This window comes from Poeciliopsis prolifica, unplaced genomic scaffold, assembly GCF_027474105.1.
Source record: "Poeciliopsis prolifica strain line A6 unplaced genomic scaffold, Auburn_PproV2 SCAFFOLD039, whole genome shotgun sequence".
Classification (NCBI taxonomy): Eukaryota; Metazoa; Chordata; class Actinopteri; order Cyprinodontiformes; family Poeciliidae; genus Poeciliopsis; species Poeciliopsis prolifica.
The window spans coordinates 730476-748745 of NW_026562414.1; the positions used below are offsets into that span (position 1 = coordinate 730476).

The following is an 18270-nucleotide window of genomic DNA, read 5'->3' on the forward strand; positions in this document are numbered from 1 at the left end:
TATTCCTATGCTACAAAATAAAGTAACTTTCCTTATGGGATATTTTATAAAAGGCATTGTCTAGAAATGCTTGCTGCAGAGACAACTTTAATTAATAAAGTCTAAGTGACACACACAGTCACTGGATATTTGTTGTCCAATAAAATTAAAATTAAAGCAGTAAAAACAGTCTAAGGAAAGAAAGACATTTTGTTGCAACTAACATTTTCTATGAAGTTTTCAAATGGCCGGCACCTTTTTTGAGAAGTACCAAAGAAAATCAGCTCCCTCAGCTGGCATATCACTTTTTTTTTTTTAACCAGTCGTTAATTGCAGTCCCAATACATGTATTATTCAGGTCACAAATGGCCCACATGCCGCACTTTGAACCCCTCTTCCCTAATTCAAAAACTGAAAAACCACAACAAATGGATTGAAATGTTAGAAGAACAATTTAATCATACATAGTCACAATTCTGCTTCCAAAAAAATGAGTTTGTTATCTTCATCTAACATCTGGAAATGTACATAAGGCCACCTGAAAATGTACATGACTGACAGTGTGACAAAAACTCATATGTTCATATTTATATAATTGACAATATTTTACATTGCTTTTGCTTACAAGGTTGTGGCTGTTCCAAAACACAGCACTCATCTGTACAAAAATAATTCTCGTCATATCTTGTGAAGTTTCCATGGTAGCAGAGAGGACTAAATGCAACCTCCTCAATTTTAGTAGACTGTCACAAATTAGAGACAAACGGTTGATGTTACAGCTTCAGTACAAATAGAGGCTGGCCTTTCCATAACAGATTTAAAAAACAAAACAAACAAACAAAAATCATGCCAGATTGCAAAGCCATATTTTTTTTTCCTTTAAAATATCACTTAATCAAATAAAACTGTATACATTATATTCAAGGGGAAAGGAGTGATGAATATACACACACATATCTAAATGCACAATTTTTGCTTCTTTTTTTTTCCCTCCCCTCAGAAAGTGTAAAAGACATCCCATTTACAGCATCAACGTTTACAAATGTACAACTGTACAGACGAAATAAAAGCATCACTACAAATTTAGAGCAAGGCCTGTCAAAAAACACCACAGCTAAACATATTTTTGATTTAACTAATAATCTTACACTTAACTGCACATATACTACATGTAATCTACAATTCATAAGAAGCAAAGAAGCCATCACTACGAGCATTACAGGTGAATTGTATAAGTTTTGATGGCCTTCGCCGGCCTCCACCGCTGTACTTGCAAACCCAACCAAATGGAAAACAAAAAAAAACTATTTATATTTATTTATATATTAAAAAAGAAAAGAAAAAAGATACAAAAAGTTCTTTAAACATCCCTTTCCTTAAATCATCTCACTACTTCTAGTTCATTTCACCTCAGACAAAAAGATGGGATGAGCTCCACATCACTTTTTTTATCCCCTTCCTGTCTTTCGGACTTTGCTCTGACCTTCTAATCGCTGGGAGTTTCATCCTCTCTGCAAGCCGCCTCCATCCCACCTAATAAGCAACAATTTTACTCGTACATAAAGATGCTATACGTCGCTCAACTACTTCTACGCAAGAGATGATTATTCAGTACGTAAATGTACTGTTTTCTAGGGCAGTAATCATCTCCAACTACGAGACAGATGTTACACAAAACATGATAAAAAGGGGAGGGGAAACAACAAAACAAAAAAATCATTCCAAGGATTAAAACCCGTCAAGGCATGTGAATGCATTTCCTGCCCCCAACCCTGCTATCCCCTAGGTAAAAGCTCTCAAGTTAAGAATAAACCTGCTGTACAACCAAACCTCATGCTCCACTTCTTCTTCTTTTTTATTTATTTATTTTAAGTCAAATTGTAGCTTTTATTTACTTTCATCAACCCCAGAACGACAAACTGCATGAGGGTAAGAAGAACGGCTCAAAAGAACGGGGGCTCCATGAATGCAGCAGCTCGGTCTTGCCTGTCGTACCGGAACGCGAGGCCAACTCGGAGCTGCTGGCGTAAACGCGCGGCTCCCCCGACAAAGTCTGGAGGCAAGAAATAGCCACAAGTGGAACATGAACCCAAGTCTAAAGCACCAATCCCCAACGGCGAGCTAAAGAAAAAAGGTCAGCAGGATCTCAGGGCGACTGTGGCACACACTGCTCACCCAAAAAATCCATAATCTTTAGTGCCGTTTGAAAACTAACTCATTTAGCTGCTTTGGCATGTGGAAGAAACACTTGTACTGTGGGTGGGATATTATACAAATATAAAATTCAATCACCAACAGCTCCATCAGGACAGCTGACATATTATAATTCTGGCTAGAAAAACAATAGGAATTGTGTTTCAAAAGAATCACTCAGTTTTGCTTTATAAAGTCACTTGCTGGTGGTAATTGTAAGAATTGTAAATTTCAGCAAATGTGTAATAATTTCTTTTTTTTTTCTACAGAAAATTTACAAGGTAAAAAAAAAATTAAATGTACAATATGAAAACCAGTCAAATACATCGATTACATCATTAACAACGGGCTTGTGCTTTACCCAGGAAAAAAACTAAACAAAAATCAGAAGGTAGCCTGCTGACTGTGCGGCCCCTGGGTACTTTCTCAGGGGTGGCAGAGTGGCAGGGGTCAGTTGTCACAGCATGTTTAGGTGAAATTGACTTGTCTTTTTATGTGTTTATTTGGTAAATAACCCCCCAATCCAGAGAAGAAAAAGGATGACCAATCGTATCAAAGGCCTATGGCTAAAGGAGCAAGATCTCACAGAACAGGGGGTTTGGGCTTCAAACTCCTCCACTTCTTCAGGGGACCCAGAGTGTCGATTACATCAGTCCGTTTGTGGGGCCGCCGATGGGGCCGAGTTCAGAGCCGCCGCTCTTCATGTAGTACTTTTCTAGTTTAGCCAGAATGTGCTTCCCATACGTGTACTTGCGCAAAGTGGCAATGTGAGGCCGGATCTAAGACAAGGAGAGACAAGAAAACACATTAGAAAAAAAAAAAGATTCAACTTCGAAACAAGACAGAAATGGAAAAAATAAGACATTTCTGATAAACATCAGAGCATTTTGGCTTTGTAAATAATGACTTTTTTTCCTTTTATTCATTTTTATTTCCACACACTGAGATGGAATGATAAATTAGAAAAAAAAAGTTGAATATATAAATCATAATTACAACTTCCCTGAACCATTTTCAGACATACATTGCACAAAAATCTTCAAATGTCTCTCAACTCTAAAAATTAATCACAGATTAGCTTTGTAAACTTGGCTGATGTACACAGATTTGCTACACTTTATCCACAACAATTTATTTGACTATTGCTTCAAAAGAAAAAGTCGTCAAGTTATGCCTTTACTTGTTGGGGAAGAAAAGGAGCGGCACAGAATAGCAGATGATTGTGAAAGATGGTTAAGATCCCTTAAGCTTTTGAGAATGTAGCTTCAAAGGTGAGGGGGAACTGAGTCATGAGCAGCTCCCCTGCTGTGGTAGCTTCAGCTGCTTTGGATGACTGACATCACGTCATGCACCGTTCATATGCTGTGCTTACCTTGTGCATGATGATTTTCCGTTGAGCAGGTTCTGCCATGTCAATCATTCTCTGGACAACGTAGTTGGCGTACTGGTCCTTCATCATGGTATACAGGGCGCTGTGGGGCCCATCTTTCTGGCAACACACCTCATCTATCAGAAGGGCCCTCTCTGCACGCGAAGAGTGTATGACACACTTCTCCACGACGTTACTGTGGACACATGAGGTACCGTTTCACACAAATCAAAGCGTGAGCAAGGCCACAGTTTAAGATTTGAGGTGAAATCTGGCCTGGATGCTTTCTTTCCCCGATTTGTGGTCAATACGATTTACAAAGATCGAACAAAATGTTTCACTTTTGTGTCTGATTGCAGATTATCAATTAGATAAATCTATTTAACAAATGACTGCTGCTTTTTTAGGACTACTGAGTGCATTTAAATAAACTTCACCTCTACTAACTTCAGAACCTCCAAGAAAGTTTGGCTGTGAGAAACTCCAATGCTCCTGTGTATTTGGCCCTAGCAAAATCACTTCTTCCCCACTGAATTCCTGGCTGTCCCACCACTACATGCGTCATATCTGCATGTAGTGGTGCACTCCCTCATTATGGAGTTTCCATACAAATAATTGCAATCAAGCACTGAAGCCTGTGCAGAGCTTCCAGCAAGTGCAGTTAAACGCAACCATGCGCATAAAATCCAACAGCTGTTTTTCATCATTCATGCCGTGTTTAGCTGCAACTCTTAAAAGCGCAATGGCTCACTTCCCCCCACCTCCACTTCAACTCTAATAAATCCAACTCCACATCTGATTTGCAGCTTTTCAGGCTGTATTTTGATTGCAGTCTAAAGAGCATTATTTCCTTTAGTGGAAAGGGCTTTATACAATTTGGAGGTGTGGTTGCTACTCCACCTATCCCTGGAGTCCTGCTCATAGCGCCTTATTTATGTGAATGAAGATTGTGGATTATTCATTTCAGCTGCTGGGACAGATTCCTTTTGCACTGGAAAGAATGTTGCATTAAATTACTATGAGCGCTCCTGGCCAAGTGTAGGCTAATCTGACCCCGATATGTTGCCACCACCATAATTACCCACCACAATCTAACCAGAGCAGGTTGTCAGAAACTCAAAATAACCAAAGAACTCAAAGACAGGATGAGTTCTTGATGCACCCTAGAAGGCCTCATCAGGACTCTGCAGAGTTCCAGCTTATTTTTGACTTTTGAATTTCAACAAATATTTGACTATGAGAAATTAAGCCAAACAGTCTAAATGAAATGCTAAGTTTGTGGGAGGTTTATTGGAATAAAAAAAATTAAATAAAAATCATATTTACTGCCCGAGTAAATTACAGACATAACAATTAAGTCGTACAAATGCAACATTGCAACAGTATAAACTAGAAGTTTAGCTGCAACTCTCAAAATTTGAAGTCACAGTTTTTTGTCTTGTTTTTTTCTCAGTGAAATCAATTAAATATTTCTGAAAATGTAACCAGAAATGGCTTTAATTAAACTATTGGCTCCGGGTTTTTCTTTGTTCCCACTTACCTCGCAAATTTATGTTGGCTCAGGACCAAAACCTTTCCTCGAACCTCTGCCACTATCTTGCTCTTGTCCTCTGGTCTGCCATGCTCCAACACATGCTGAATGACGTAGTTACCATACTGATCCTGCAGGAGGCAGCGCAGACGTAAGCACAAGCAGAGCAGTTTAAAACAGAATCACTCAAAACAAGAAACAGAAAAATCATAGAAACATGATTTTAATTTCAATTCACAATCATGCAAAAAAATATTTTCACCACTGGTTTCAACTGGTGAGAAATAATCATGCATTTCTACAGGCTGACGAATGAGTGACACCCCCATTTGTAGTATGTCAAATACTACATCACTGCGGAAGGTCAGACAAAATAGATGCTGCTGGTTTGGAAGGTTGCTGACCAGACAATGCAACCAATAGCATCTTTGCCCCTTCAGAAATAGGTAATAGACAGTTATGGGTGTGATTTTAGCGGCAAGATGGGAGACAAAAACTCACCCTCACCAAGCAATAAACAAAGACTCAATTACCAGTTTATTAAAGCAGTAATTTGCTGGGAAGCCACCTTGATTTTTTTTTTTTTTTTTTGCCCTCACATTCACTTCTCGATCAATCTGTTTAAATACATTTGTGTTGCTTCTTTTTTGGAAATTTAGAGCTTTGATGTTTTCAGGAAGCTCCAATAGTGTAATTTCAGCAAATCAAAACAAAGAGAAGAAAACAGATTGATCAGAATGTGCTCTGGGCAAAATACGTGGAGACAGACATGTGAGCAAGAAGGGAGGAAGCAAAAGAAAATAAAAATGCTGTTCAGTGGGTTAAAAAAAGAGGTTTGTGAAAGTTGAGAGTTTGATAACTAAATGTTAACATTTTTGGAGTATATAAGGGAAAAACAAAAAGGAGGAAACGGGAGAGGAGAATGGGGACATCCGCAAGAGAGGCAAATTGCTCTGACCTTGAACAGTGCATCACGGGACACTGTATAATATGTTTTGGGTGTCATCTCCAATGAAACGCCTTGATATTTCTAGATGGAATAAGTGAGGGGGGGCAGGGTGGATGTTTAAATAATCACATCAAGATGTCATGACAGCTAACAGTTCAATTACATTCATCTTAAGACTTTAACACATCTCAAACCACAATGACAGTGAAATGCTCAAACATGGAGGAGACATGCAGAGACCACAAGACACATCTGACGTCGCACCTTGCAAACAAACGTTACAGCTTCCAGGTGTGATTCTGAAACTAAGGAGTGGGTGTGCTCACCTGGCCCAGCTGTTCAGAGTGCTGATGCAGCTCTTCCAGGATAGGCAGAGTCTGCTCCTGAGTGCAGTGCTCCAAAATCCTTTGGATCACTCGGCACCCATAAGGATGTGTGGAAAGGACAAAAACCTTCAAAACAAGGAGGATTTTTTAAAAGAGGATTGACACCAAAAACAAAGAATATGCACGATAACTGAAATTGCTAAAATTAGTGTGAACTAAAGCCAAAATACTTTTTTGAACTACTTCAACTTAGCTACCTAACACTCAACCTAAACATATTCAGCAGCTGTAAATACACTAAATTTTAAGACTAAAGTAATCTGACTTCAAATTTTAATAGGGCTGCAACTAACTATTTTGATTATTATTACAATTGGATAAAAAACAATCAATAGTCACATCCTGCAGATTTTTCAACTAAGTCTGTTTGATACAATATTATAAATACATTATATGCAAATAAATAATTCAATTACTTTTTAAAGTAAAGCATTTTGTCAAAAATGCAATGACTCCTTTAGTGTAAACTTCATTTATAGCAAAGAATGCAGTTAAAAAAAAATAATACTTTGAAAATTCACACGTAAAAAGTTCAGCCCTTTCTGTCTAAGTTATCAGTACATATTGGACTAATTGTTGACTAGTTTTTGGATTAACGGACTAATAAATGGATAGCAAAATTTGCTCAGTGAGACTTTTTTTTTTAAACAGGATTTGAACTGGGTGAAGGTGAAACTAAGCCGCCTGGGGACTTATGGGTAGAACAAATTTACAAAGAAAGGCTTTTCTTTAATATTGTAAATGCAAAATATATACATTTTTGCAGTTTTTTTGCTTAATTACGATTTATAACACATTGTTTTTTGGCAACTGGCCTTTTCCAGTCTCTATACTCTAGTTAATTAATTGATTACTAAATTAGCCAAAAATCTATTCATCACGATGGATCTAATTAATCATCCCAGTCCTAATTAATAGCGAGGTCATGACCAAGGCTGGTTTTATTAAATGGATCTGAGTGACTAAATATTCTCACTCTCCATTCATCAGTAGCCACCTTAAAGTAAAGCTAAATATGCAGGATATTGATCATTTCAGATGATTCCTGGCAGAGATTATTTGACAAATTTTATTTTATTTTAGAATTATGTTTAATTTAATATTAAGAGTGGCACTGATTTTAAAAACATTGAACATACCCAATGGCGGAAGGGCTTTTGTTGAAGCTGATAAACTTGTATAATAATAATAATAAAATAGCAATAATGCTACCTGTCCTTGGAAGGCATCAATGATGAACTGCAGAGCCTGAGGCTGGACACATTCAATGCATTTCTGCACCACATGGTTCCCATTCTGGTCCTTCACACATTTTAACACGTGGCCGTCCAATTCCCGAACAATGTCACTCTGAGGGGAGAAAAATAAACAAAAACACAAACCAAGAGGAGGAAATATTGAGATCAAATTTAAATTAAAGTGTGTGGAAAAGATACAGAAATTGAATAGAAAAGCTGTTAGAAGAGTAAAAGCTCACTTACAATTACCTGCTGCTCTGAGGAAATAGACTCCAAGGCTTTCTGAATAACTCTGCAGCCGTACATCTGCAGAGCAAGGGGCAGGACATGCCCCCGAATGCGTGTTGCTAAAGCCAACTTCTGGTCTGCACTTCCAAACTGTGAAGAATGAAAATCAATTACAATAGATATTTTATGCATTGTAGTAGTGATAGAAAAAAAGAAGAAAAGCCCTAAGATAATGTTTCCAAACCTCAAAAAATTTCTGGATGACATAATTTCCAAACACGTCAGTCATTAGTTGGTACGCTGCTTGAAGAATCTCTCCAAACACCATTTGCCTCTCAGCAGGCGTGGCCCTCTCCAGCTTCTGCTGAATAAACCTGGAAGCAACACAATAATCAGAAGTAATGGTCACATTGTCTGGTTCGCCTTTCAGTAGAAAAATTCTAGTCTGGCTTAAAATTTTAGTCAGTCACCTGGATCCGTGCTGGTCTTGAGAGAACTCCACCATGTGTCCTGGTAAGTCACGGAGCTGGAGGTTCGGGAAACGGTTGTTCCTGAAATCTTCGAGGAGGCGGCTGCGTCCAGAAGGCATGACATCAGAGCGGCTGTAGCGGGGTCGAGAGGGCGGGAACAGCTGGCTGCTGGAGTTGAACAGGCTGGACGTGCCGCCAGCGCTGCGATATTTGGCCTCGGCTCCTGGAGCAGCAGAAATGTAACGTCCACTGCCATTTGTCAAGCCACCTAAAGAAAACACACAAACCACTCCAGTTATTAAATTATCCACTGCTTTTTTGCATCTGTGTACATGAACACTGTAACTGGACTCTCCCTGCAAACAGAAGGGAAAAAAACCTAATATCAACTAGGTATGCTTACCTAGGTGAAGGCTGGAGGATGACCCATGAGAAGAGGGCAGGGAGGGTGGAGGAGTGAGCGGGGAGTGACCTGGTGTTAAGCCAATCGGACTGGGTGAAGAGGAGTAACCTAGGCTGTTGTAAAATGGTTGACCAATAGGGGTTAAACTGCTGCCGCCACGCTTGTACAAGTCAGAACTCGCCAACAGAGAGTCCCTACGAGACACACTGCTACTGGTTGAACTGGACACTGGAGGGGAAAAAATAAATCACAGGGTCAAAGTTAAATAAATACCTTGACCTAAAACAAAACTAAAAGCAATGCCATTGATAAAGTGTAGAAAAAAATTATTAAGATGGTGATTTTTGTGTTTTTTGTTCATCCACTGACCTGAAGAGCCAAAACCTCCAAGAGCAGAGCCCAGACCCACACCGAGCGAGCCGCCTGTGCTGCTGAAGCCCAGGGACGAACTGGGCGGCGCACCAGAGGTATGAGAGAAGAGAGAGCTGCTCTGGGAGGTGTTGGGGACCGATCCAGACCCATAGAACGAGCTGGAGGTCAGGCCGCTGCTGGGTGGGGGGGCTTGCTGCTGCTGCGGCTGAGGCTGAGGTTGAGGCATGGAGCGGTACAGACCGTTGGCTGGTGGTCCAGACATGTTGTTACCGGAGCCTGATGCAGACACAGCTGCTGCCGATAAACGTTGGTGTTAGTTGGATTTATTTCATGAAACTGAACCACCAAAAACTCTGTCCTAAAACCTTTAGCAGAGGAGGATACAGTCTTACCAGCCTGTGCTGCTGCTGGATTAATGAGGAGGGGGGTTTGTACGAGACGAACGGGGCCACCCAGACCAGTCCGAGCTCCAGGACCCATTACCAAGGCTCCAGTTTGGTCATAATAGGCAGCAGGGGCCAACACCTGGTAGCCTGGGCACAAAAAAAACAAATGTTAACAAAAATAAAAGATTAATGTTGGCATGAATAAAATGTAACATCTTAACCGCACTGTTCTTTTAGAATCCCAAAGAGAGAACAAACAGCTATTAAAGGTGGCCAGACTGTGCCTGCCTGCATAAAGCCCTGTACTAACCAGACATTCCTGCATAAGCTAAGGCCGGGTTTGCAGCAGCAGCTGCAGCTAACGACTCCTGCTGACTTTGTTGACCTTGTCCCGGTGTAAGAGGTCGCTGGTTGGTTCCTGTGCGCATCACCTGAAGGAGATAAGAGAAAAATTTTAAAGTATTTCTTTCTCATTATTTCAAAATGTGTTTATCTGAAACATGAATACATTTTAGAGTTGAAATCTGTGTGCTTGACCTGGAATAACAGGTTTTCAGACAGCTTTGACAGGTCTAGGAAACAGTTGTCGATTTTCTCACATTTCACACAATTATGTGAAATAAAATATAAAAATGGTTTGATGATGTTTTACCATGCTTTTTTAATTATTATTTGAGCCCCAGGAGTAAATCTTTTGTCAAAACACCTTTTCCTCAGACCTGCAAGTCTTTTAAGGACATGTCTCTGCTCAGCTAAGCAGCAAAATACAGTCCTTTCATAGACAGTGATTATACTTTGACTAGCCCATTCTTGCATGGATATGCTTTTAACCTCACTAACCAATGTGGCTCTGGGTGTATATTTTCTTTTGGTCAACCTCTGCCCAGGCCTCAAGTATTTGACAACTTATTATGGTTATTTTGTTTTTGTTTGTTTTCATAGAACAGTTGCATGTATATTTAGTCTAGGTTACCTAGACTAGAAAAACAAGAAATTTATGGTTTAGACAGTGAATTCATCTCTGTAGTGTATAATTACTCTTCATCAGGGTAAAAAGTAAATAAAAATATTCCTGAAACTTTCAACAAAATCTGTCTGTTCCTTTTGGTCAAAACAATAAAACACTACGTATGAAAAGCTGTACTCATCCTACTATCCAAATTCTGAGTAGGAAAAGTGCGACTTGAATCAAAAATGTTTGAAACAGAAAGTTGAACTCCTTCCTTACCTGTGGCTGACCTGGTCCTGGTCCCTGGTTGGATGCTTGCTGATTAGCCGAATGATTGGCAGTTGATGCTGCCTGTTGCTGGAAAAGATTGGCTGGATACACACCCCAAGGAACACCATAGTACTGTGGTGGGACAACTGTGGGGCCTGAGGGGCAAAAATAAAAACGTTAAAGTTTGCATTAAAGTTCCATTTATGGAAAATATCTGATAAATTGAAACAAGCTGAAGTTAATATGGGATAAATGTGGCCTGATTGATCACCTGCTAAAGTGGCTGCTGCAGCCAGGCCGGCGGCGGTGTACGGGTCGGCTCCAGGTGGCGCAGCATTAATGATGTAAGGATTTGGCACAAATGCAGGAGCGAGTCCAGCTGGGAGATAAGGAAGAATGATGTTGCTGATGTTTCCACAAAAGAATTTCATTTAGAACACTATGCAACTGAGACAAATGAGAGCACAAAGTAGCTGAAGTGTCCATAATAACGAAAACACTGAGCTGAGCAGCCCATCGTACCGAGATGCTGCTGTTGAGCTGCAGCCAGGGCATATTGTTGTTGCTGAGCTGCAGTAAGCTGTTGAACTGTCAGGGGATTTGATCTCTGGAACAACTGAAAACAGCCCAGACATGTACAGATTGTTATCTGCTGAGCACACAGCTGGACACATCTTAGAAATCCGCTCCGCTTTGAGACACACCTGCTGCTGGGAACTGTAGTCGAACAATCCCACTGGAGTTCCTGACGAGTCGACCTGGATCTGGTTCCCAGCGTAATCAAACTGTAAAGACTCGACGCCAGCACCCTGCTCCATGCCGCCCATGTTCTGGGCCTCCTGGCTCTGGAAGTCCTCAGTTGGGACCTTGTTCTGGGCTGGGTTTTGTTGTTGGAGGACATGCGGGTGGTGCTGCCCCATCATTTCCAAACTTGTCTGAGTGGGACACATTCTCTCCACGGCCTCAGTAGGGGAAGATTGACGGCTCCCGGGGGTTGGACTGTGAAAGTAAACATAAAGTTGACATGATATTAAAGACGGTTTTATGAAGAAAACAGAAATTGTTTCGTAATTTCACCCAAAAAAAAAAAAAATGTTTTAAACTGGGTTTTTTCCTTCACCCACACACAAGCTTACTATTACTTTGATACTTTTCCTTTAAGAAATCTGACTGGTCGGTTATCTGGGTGTGAAATGTTTGTTTTAGAAGAAACAGGAGAAACAGGGTGGAGAGACACAGCCCACGCCAGACAATAGAGACAATCAGATAACTCAAACAGGCTTGAATATATTTAAATAGGTCCAAGTTCTAGAGTAACCTATCTAGATTTTATGCTCTGTGTTCTGTGTCAAAGCAGTGACAACTAAGACATCCTGATGTTGTTCTAACCCCATTTGTTACATTTGGCCCAAGAAAAAGTTAAATAGTGTTAAAGAGAATAGATAAAAGCACTTATCACCAGAACATCAAGGTTATTTTGATATCAATTGGTGCACCATTAGTAGATCATACAGAATCAAGAGTAATTGTACAGTTTGGAACAACTTCAGTTATGAAACTTTGGTTTCTAGGATTGTTGTATTCTGGCAATAGCTAGGTTCTGATTGCAATTGTTTATTAAGACCAGGCCATACTGAGCTCCACAATGCTGGCACTGAGTGAAGAAGCCTGAAAGCTACATATTTTAGCTTCACTGAGGTTGCATAGATGTAAAAAAAAAAAAAAAGCTTTAACTGAGTAAATTTGTGCTGGCAAAACAAAACTTTGTGAATCAGACATAAGCTACAGAAATCAGGTTGATGCATTCCTAATTTAGTTGCTTTGAAATTTTTCAAAAGGAAAACAACTTGTACAAACTGCTATAGGATGCTGTTAAGGCAAGAAGACCTACTTGAAGTCTTTGCAGTCTCTATCCATGCCGTTTAGCAGACCTCTTCCATTGGATTTAGCTGGATCGTTATCCTCTCCCACCTTCATCTCAGGGCTTTTGTCTTCCTCAAAAGGTGACACTTTCTCTTGTACGTCGCTTTTCTCTCTTCCATCTTGATCAGTATCTCCTCCACCCTGTGATTTAGCAAGATTCAGTTTAGAATCATTTTACAGAAAAAATAAAAATCACAATTGGCAACTTACGTAGCCGCCGTTCCTGTAGCGACCTTCCATTTTGTCACCAGGGGAGGAGCTCAGGACATACTCCACCATGCTCACACCCAGACCTCCACCTTCTGAACGAGGCGAAAGCACAGAATTTGTATCACCGTTCCCATGGAAACCCTGGCCAGGCCGCCGCTGCACCATGATTGGCTGGGACACTGAGTGATCTGGAAAAAAGGTTCAAAAATGAGAAGAACGGAAGAGAAAATGTGATATTCTAGAACTAAGCAAAGCCATTTTTTTAATCTGCTTTCAGGTAACTTGAAAATTTTAACTCCTGTTCAACCATCAGTATCACATTTATAATGAGTAACTAGAAATCATTCCTTATGAATCCACTTTAGCTCTTCAGAGTTGTCTTGTTTTAACAGCTTATATTTTGTCCATCCTCCCACTGCTGCTACACGATGCTAGTGAGATGTCTGAGAGGCTCTGATACTTTTACCTTGGTTACATCTCAAACAAATATGGCAGCTTGGAAATATTTCTGATTGTGCAAAACAGAGATCCGTTTATGCATTTAAGAAAAAAGATACATTAATCGTTACAACTGCTTCTACAATAACAAAGCTATTAATTAGCTGTGCTGGAATAACTTTTGCATCGTTAAGGATATAAAAGCCACTTACGAGACGATCCCCATGCGTTCTCCCTCCATTCTTCACCAAGAAGCATCCCTTTCCGCCCATCCTTGGCTAGCTCATCAGAATCCCAGATCTTTTTTGTTGGCAAAAGCTTAAAGAAAGACAGAATGAAACATTTTTCCCACTGTTGATAAATACCTAAAGCAAGAAGGAATTTGCAATGTGTGTGAATATATAAGCAAATCTCCCAAAAAGGTTAATAGCTTCCTCCATTGGAACAACTTTTAATCCAATCATAAAGTACCCTCTGTATTAATTTGTGTACCGACAATTAATGTTTTAACAACAAATCCCTGCATCAGCTGTAGCACGAAGATGAAGAATAAAAACGATCTGTAGAACTTGGCTGAATATGCAGAAATTGTTTTTACAACAGTAGGATGGGGAAATTCACACTTAATTTTCAATAGAAGCCAAAACAATTTGTTTTCCCAGGTGAAGCTGATTAAATTATACAAGTATTCTTGATCACTGTAGAAGATCAGAAGTTAGTCTCTCTCTTTGGGGATAAAATCAATTAGATGATCCTGAAGGGATTATAGATCTCATTTAAAATGCCTTACCTCTCCCATTCCTCTCGACTCCAGAGCAAGAGCTTGAAAGTCATAATTCATTTCATCTACAGTTCGAACCTAAAGTAAAAAAAAAAAAGTTTTGTTAAAAAAATTCATTTTTCTGTAATATCACAAAAAATATTTTCAAGTTTTACCATCCATTTTTTCATACTAATTTAAGAAATTATAAAAAAAATAAATCTTTGTGTGCATTGAAGTACATGTAAAATTAAATACATACCAGGCATTTTCTGGTCATAAAAGGAGTGATATATATTGAACTCTAAGAAACTTCTTTCATTTAGGAATTGATCACAAAGGACCAATTTTACATGAGTTTATTCAAGGATCTTAGTTCCTGGCAAAATGTTCAGATTTGTTTGATATGTCGTTACCTCAATATTATGTGTTCATTGAAACTGTAAAAAGGAACCAGGGAAAAACTTATGAGTAGAAATCCATGCCACAATGACGTCCAAACTGTAAATCGTATATTCCTGACACTCGAACTATAGGTTTGTGTTCTTTTGCTTTCAAGACAAAATCTTGCCTTGAAAGCAAGACAAGATGTATGAGATCTACAGTTCCACATCATCAATTTTTATTTATTTTTATCCACATTATATTTTTTTTTCACTTAACTTAAAAGCATTTTATTCATTTAATATAACATATTAAATGAACAATAAAAACACAGATTAGAAGTCAAAAAATAAAAAGGGGGTAAGGATTATTTACCAGCCTATGGCCACGTAATAAAGAGTAGATCAATACATTACTAGTTACAATTTACCTGATCAACATGATTAGCATCTCCAGTAGGCCAACGGTGTTTGCTAGGAGTGCAACCCACAAGTTGCTCTCCTGGTTGTCTCTGAAAGAAGTATCCAACTGTGGCGTCGTCCTGAGATCTTCCACTGAGCGGAGGTTGCGGCGTACCTGGGGTAAGGTTAGAGCTTCTATCCATACCCTGTAAATGTGGCCCCCCAGGAGCCTGTCCACCACCCCCGACCGCAGTCAGGGGCCCGCCGCCATGAACCCGAACACCCCCTGATTCAGGAGCACCATTTGCATGCAGCATCCCACCTCTCGTCTCCTGCCAACCCACGTCATTCATGCCTAGGATGCTGCATGGAATGCTCATTCCACGGGAAAGCCTAAGAAAAATGCAACATGTAAAAGGTCAGACCCTCATGAGCACCCTCATGATCTTGGATAGTCAAATGGAAACACATCAAGACAAAAAAATTTTTTTCCAATTTCTTTTTTTGATGTGTTTAACTGTACATTCTACAAAAAAATACATTGGAAATTTATTGCTGTCATCATATACCAATATTTTTGAGATGGTTATAAAAAAAAACAAGTTTCCAGTGTTACTGATTTTGTGACTATTTTTAGATTGTTCGGAGGAACTTTATGGAGTATAAATAAGTCAGCAGCAACTTTGTTTCTCCCTCACTTACAAAAAAGTGAGGGCGTAGGTCTACGGTCTACTTTTCACTCCTAAGTGAGTGAAAAGTGAGCGACTCCAATCTCTCTTAAGAAGGTAAAGCTGTTTTTAAAGCCATTTATAAGCAGTCAGTTATGCCTTTTACTTTGCAATTTTCAGCTTTTACTTTGCAATTTTCAGTTTTGTTAACGTGTTGTCATACAAAGCCTGACATTTTAACATTAGGTTATCACACAGCAAAGTTCTCATAGTGGGCCTGATGTTTTGCTCATTTGTATTACCTAGATGAATAGGTGTACTTAAGTTGTACAGCCACAGTGTGCTGCAGGAAAATTTCAGCCTTATTGACAAGGAGAAAACTGTAACAGTCGATAAAGAAGGGTCAGAGCAAGATATTTTAAAAGTTGTAATAACATTAAGAAATAACTAGTGATAAATTAATATGATAAATATCAAGCCCTTTAAAATTAGAAATGGTGGAAAGACTGCAAGGTGGCATCAACGTTACATATAATAGCACTGCATATTCCAGAAGCCATTGCACAAATAAGACCGACTATATTGATGCTTATTCACAAATAAAGATGTAATTTTTTTATAAACATTACAATCATCACTTGTAAGCACGTCATTAACACTTTAGGTAACCCAGTGTTTGTTGAGGGGTGATACACTCTAAACAAAGCTAAATATAGAGCGTAATTTCATTGTATTCGCTGGGTTCAGACTAATTCCTGACCTGCTAACTCTAAACCACGAGTGCTCATAGTTTTTATGTCATTTACTGTGGTTCCTGCACACCAGGAAACTAGTTTTATTTTGGGAGTGTGATGTGGCAGACGTGGGGAATGAATAACATAAGAAACAAAAGCAGGGAAAAAACTATATAGTGTAACCAAGCTTTCATTTAGCTATTGCTAAGCTAACACTGCGCTACCACTATATTGCGGTAGTGGTTAAATATTGTAACAGTTGGAGTCATTATAAATTGCTAAATGTTACCCTAAATATAAACTTAATGCACAAAAGATATAATTACACTCAACATTTAATTATAATTGATACAATAAATAAAACCAGAAGCTTATATTAAGCTAGGTAGCGAGCCCGTTGCTAATATCCAAGCCAGCTTAGTAGCTTTGACCGGTTTTATTGGGGATTTCAGTTGAAAATGCCCAAATGTCGAGCTGTTAAGATCTCTATTATATATAATAACGTAATAGAGGAATGTTTAATATCTGAACTAGAGACCCCTGACGTTAAATTGTGTTACTAATGGGTGTTAGCAGTAGCAACATTAACGGCTAACGAACCAATGCTAAATGCCGCGGGCCTGCTTCTGTTTATTATTGGTCTGTACCGCTAAATTTTTATATTAAAATCGCGAATTCAACAATGATCAATTGTTAACGTCGACTCTGTCACAAGTGACGACAACAAATGTTGTTGGTGTGTTTGTGCAGTAACGTTTATCGTTATTAGCAAGCAATTTAAAACCAACGACAGCTATCAAGAGAGCTAATTGCCAACTTGCTGTTGTCTGAGCTTAAACATCAGCCAAACACTCAACAACATGGCCCCCCTTCAAGTCTCAAACAGAGGGGCCTTAACCGCTAAACAAAAGAAAAATACCCACACCGCGGCTTAGAACCGCCATCGATTATCTTAATTTACAAGATTTCTGCTTGAATTATACTTAAATGTGGTTAAAAAAATACTCACGCCTTGTCGTGTCGATGGAGCCTCTGTGCTTGTAGCCGTCAACCCTACTCTATATTGTTTTGTTGCCGTGGAGAGAACGGTGATTTTTTAGCAAGGCTTGTTCAGAGCTAAGAGTTTGCCTACGCTGGTGCCCCCTCCCTGTAAATAGCGTGAACTACGTAGACCTACGTCCTTCATCAAAGTGTGCTTTGCCAAACACAGTCGGGGGGCAAAGTGCTACAATCCGATAGCTGATTTGTTGAAACATTTTATATACAAAATTAAAGAGTCAAAATAATCAATCGAAACATACATTTATTTTGAGCTGAAATTATACAGGGTTATTTTTTTAGCATTTGATTAAGTTAATTTAATATTTAACTTGTTCTTGTTTGTTATTAAAAACAAATTAACTGGCTTCCTCCTTATATGGATGGCTATAAAACATTTGCAAATTAATCACCTCGTCCATATCATGGTACTCCTGAGAAAAGTTAAAATTAAAAAAAAAATTACTAAGTAGGAACTAACATCAAATTTCAACACAATTTTGAATTCTGCATTTGAAAAATTATACAAAAGTATAGATAAACAAATATTAAATGCTTTTGTTTATTTATTGTCTCTATTTTTTGTTCAATTTAGATAGCATTGCTCGAACATAATGCTATGTTTAGCGCCTTTTCTGTGTATAGGCTATTAATTGTCACGTTTGCCTTTGATAGCGATTTATCATGGATCTGTAAATAGCAGCATCCCATAATTGTGCAACATATCCAGTTGAAAATCTTGATAATATCGCTTTGTGAAAAACATATTTTTAGTCTTGATAAAAAAAATGTATATTGTAAATGTCTTATTTTTTTCAAAATTGTGACTAACTTAAGTGATAAATAATATAGTTCGGTCACCTGGGTGGGTCCTTGTGGATTCTGTCCCTCCTCTCCTCTATGGAAACCAATGAGATCCAATCACATTTTCCTCTACAAACTATGATCTCACCTCCTTATTTCCGATTGGATTGTTATATTTAGGAAACCA

The 18270-nt window shown here is 38.9% G+C and overlaps 1 protein-coding gene across 6 annotated transcripts; it reads right to left on the reverse strand.

Moving 5' to 3' along the window:
* Positions 1 to 412: 412 nt before the first annotated feature.
* On the reverse strand, positions 413 to 18238 carry pum2 (pumilio RNA-binding family member 2). 6 transcript variants are annotated; one of them, XM_055054352.1, is made up of 23 exons: positions 18141 to 18238; positions 14869 to 15232; positions 14085 to 14153; positions 13507 to 13612; positions 12857 to 13044; positions 12615 to 12787; positions 11428 to 11722; positions 11246 to 11339; positions 10995 to 11102; positions 10733 to 10878; positions 9815 to 9935; positions 9511 to 9651; positions 9116 to 9412; positions 8747 to 8974; positions 8344 to 8611; positions 8118 to 8247; positions 7889 to 8023; positions 7620 to 7757; positions 6348 to 6473; positions 6031 to 6102; positions 5082 to 5203; positions 3545 to 3737; positions 413 to 2951 (listed from the first exon to the last, which is right to left on the reverse strand). In XM_055054352.1, the coding sequence occupies exons 2-23, from the start codon at positions 15217 to 15219 to the stop codon at positions 2817 to 2819; spliced, it is 3636 nt and encodes a 1211-aa protein (XP_054910327.1). In that variant the 5' UTR covers positions 15220 to 15232; positions 18141 to 18238; the 3' UTR covers positions 413 to 2816. The 6 variants fall into 6 exon arrangements, with proteins under 6 accessions (XP_054910327.1, XP_054910329.1, XP_054910330.1 ...); XM_055054354.1 differs by lacking the exon at positions 18141 to 18238 and adding an exon at positions 17251 to 17455 and having other exon boundaries at positions 9116 to 9409; XM_055054355.1 differs by lacking the exon at positions 18141 to 18238 and adding an exon at positions 17251 to 17455 and having other exon boundaries at positions 7895 to 8023.
* Between the last annotated feature and the right edge of the window lie 32 nt (positions 18239 to 18270).

What these genes read in the sequence shown, in the direction of transcription:
- pum2 (XM_055054352.1), bottom strand. Translation starts at nt 15,219, where the DNA reads ATGAGCATTCCATGCAGCATCCTAGGCATGAATGACGTGGGTTGGCAG. An exon ending in AGCTCAACAGCAGCATCTCG is followed by an intron (nt 11,103 to 11,245) that starts GTACGATGGGCT and finishes CTTATCTCCCAG; the next exon opens with CTGGACTCGCTCCTGCATTT. An exon ending in TGGAGGTTTTGGCTCTTCAG is followed by an intron (nt 8,975 to 9,115) that starts GTCAGTGGATGA and finishes TTTCCCCTCCAG; the next exon opens with TGTCCAGTTCAACCAGTAGC.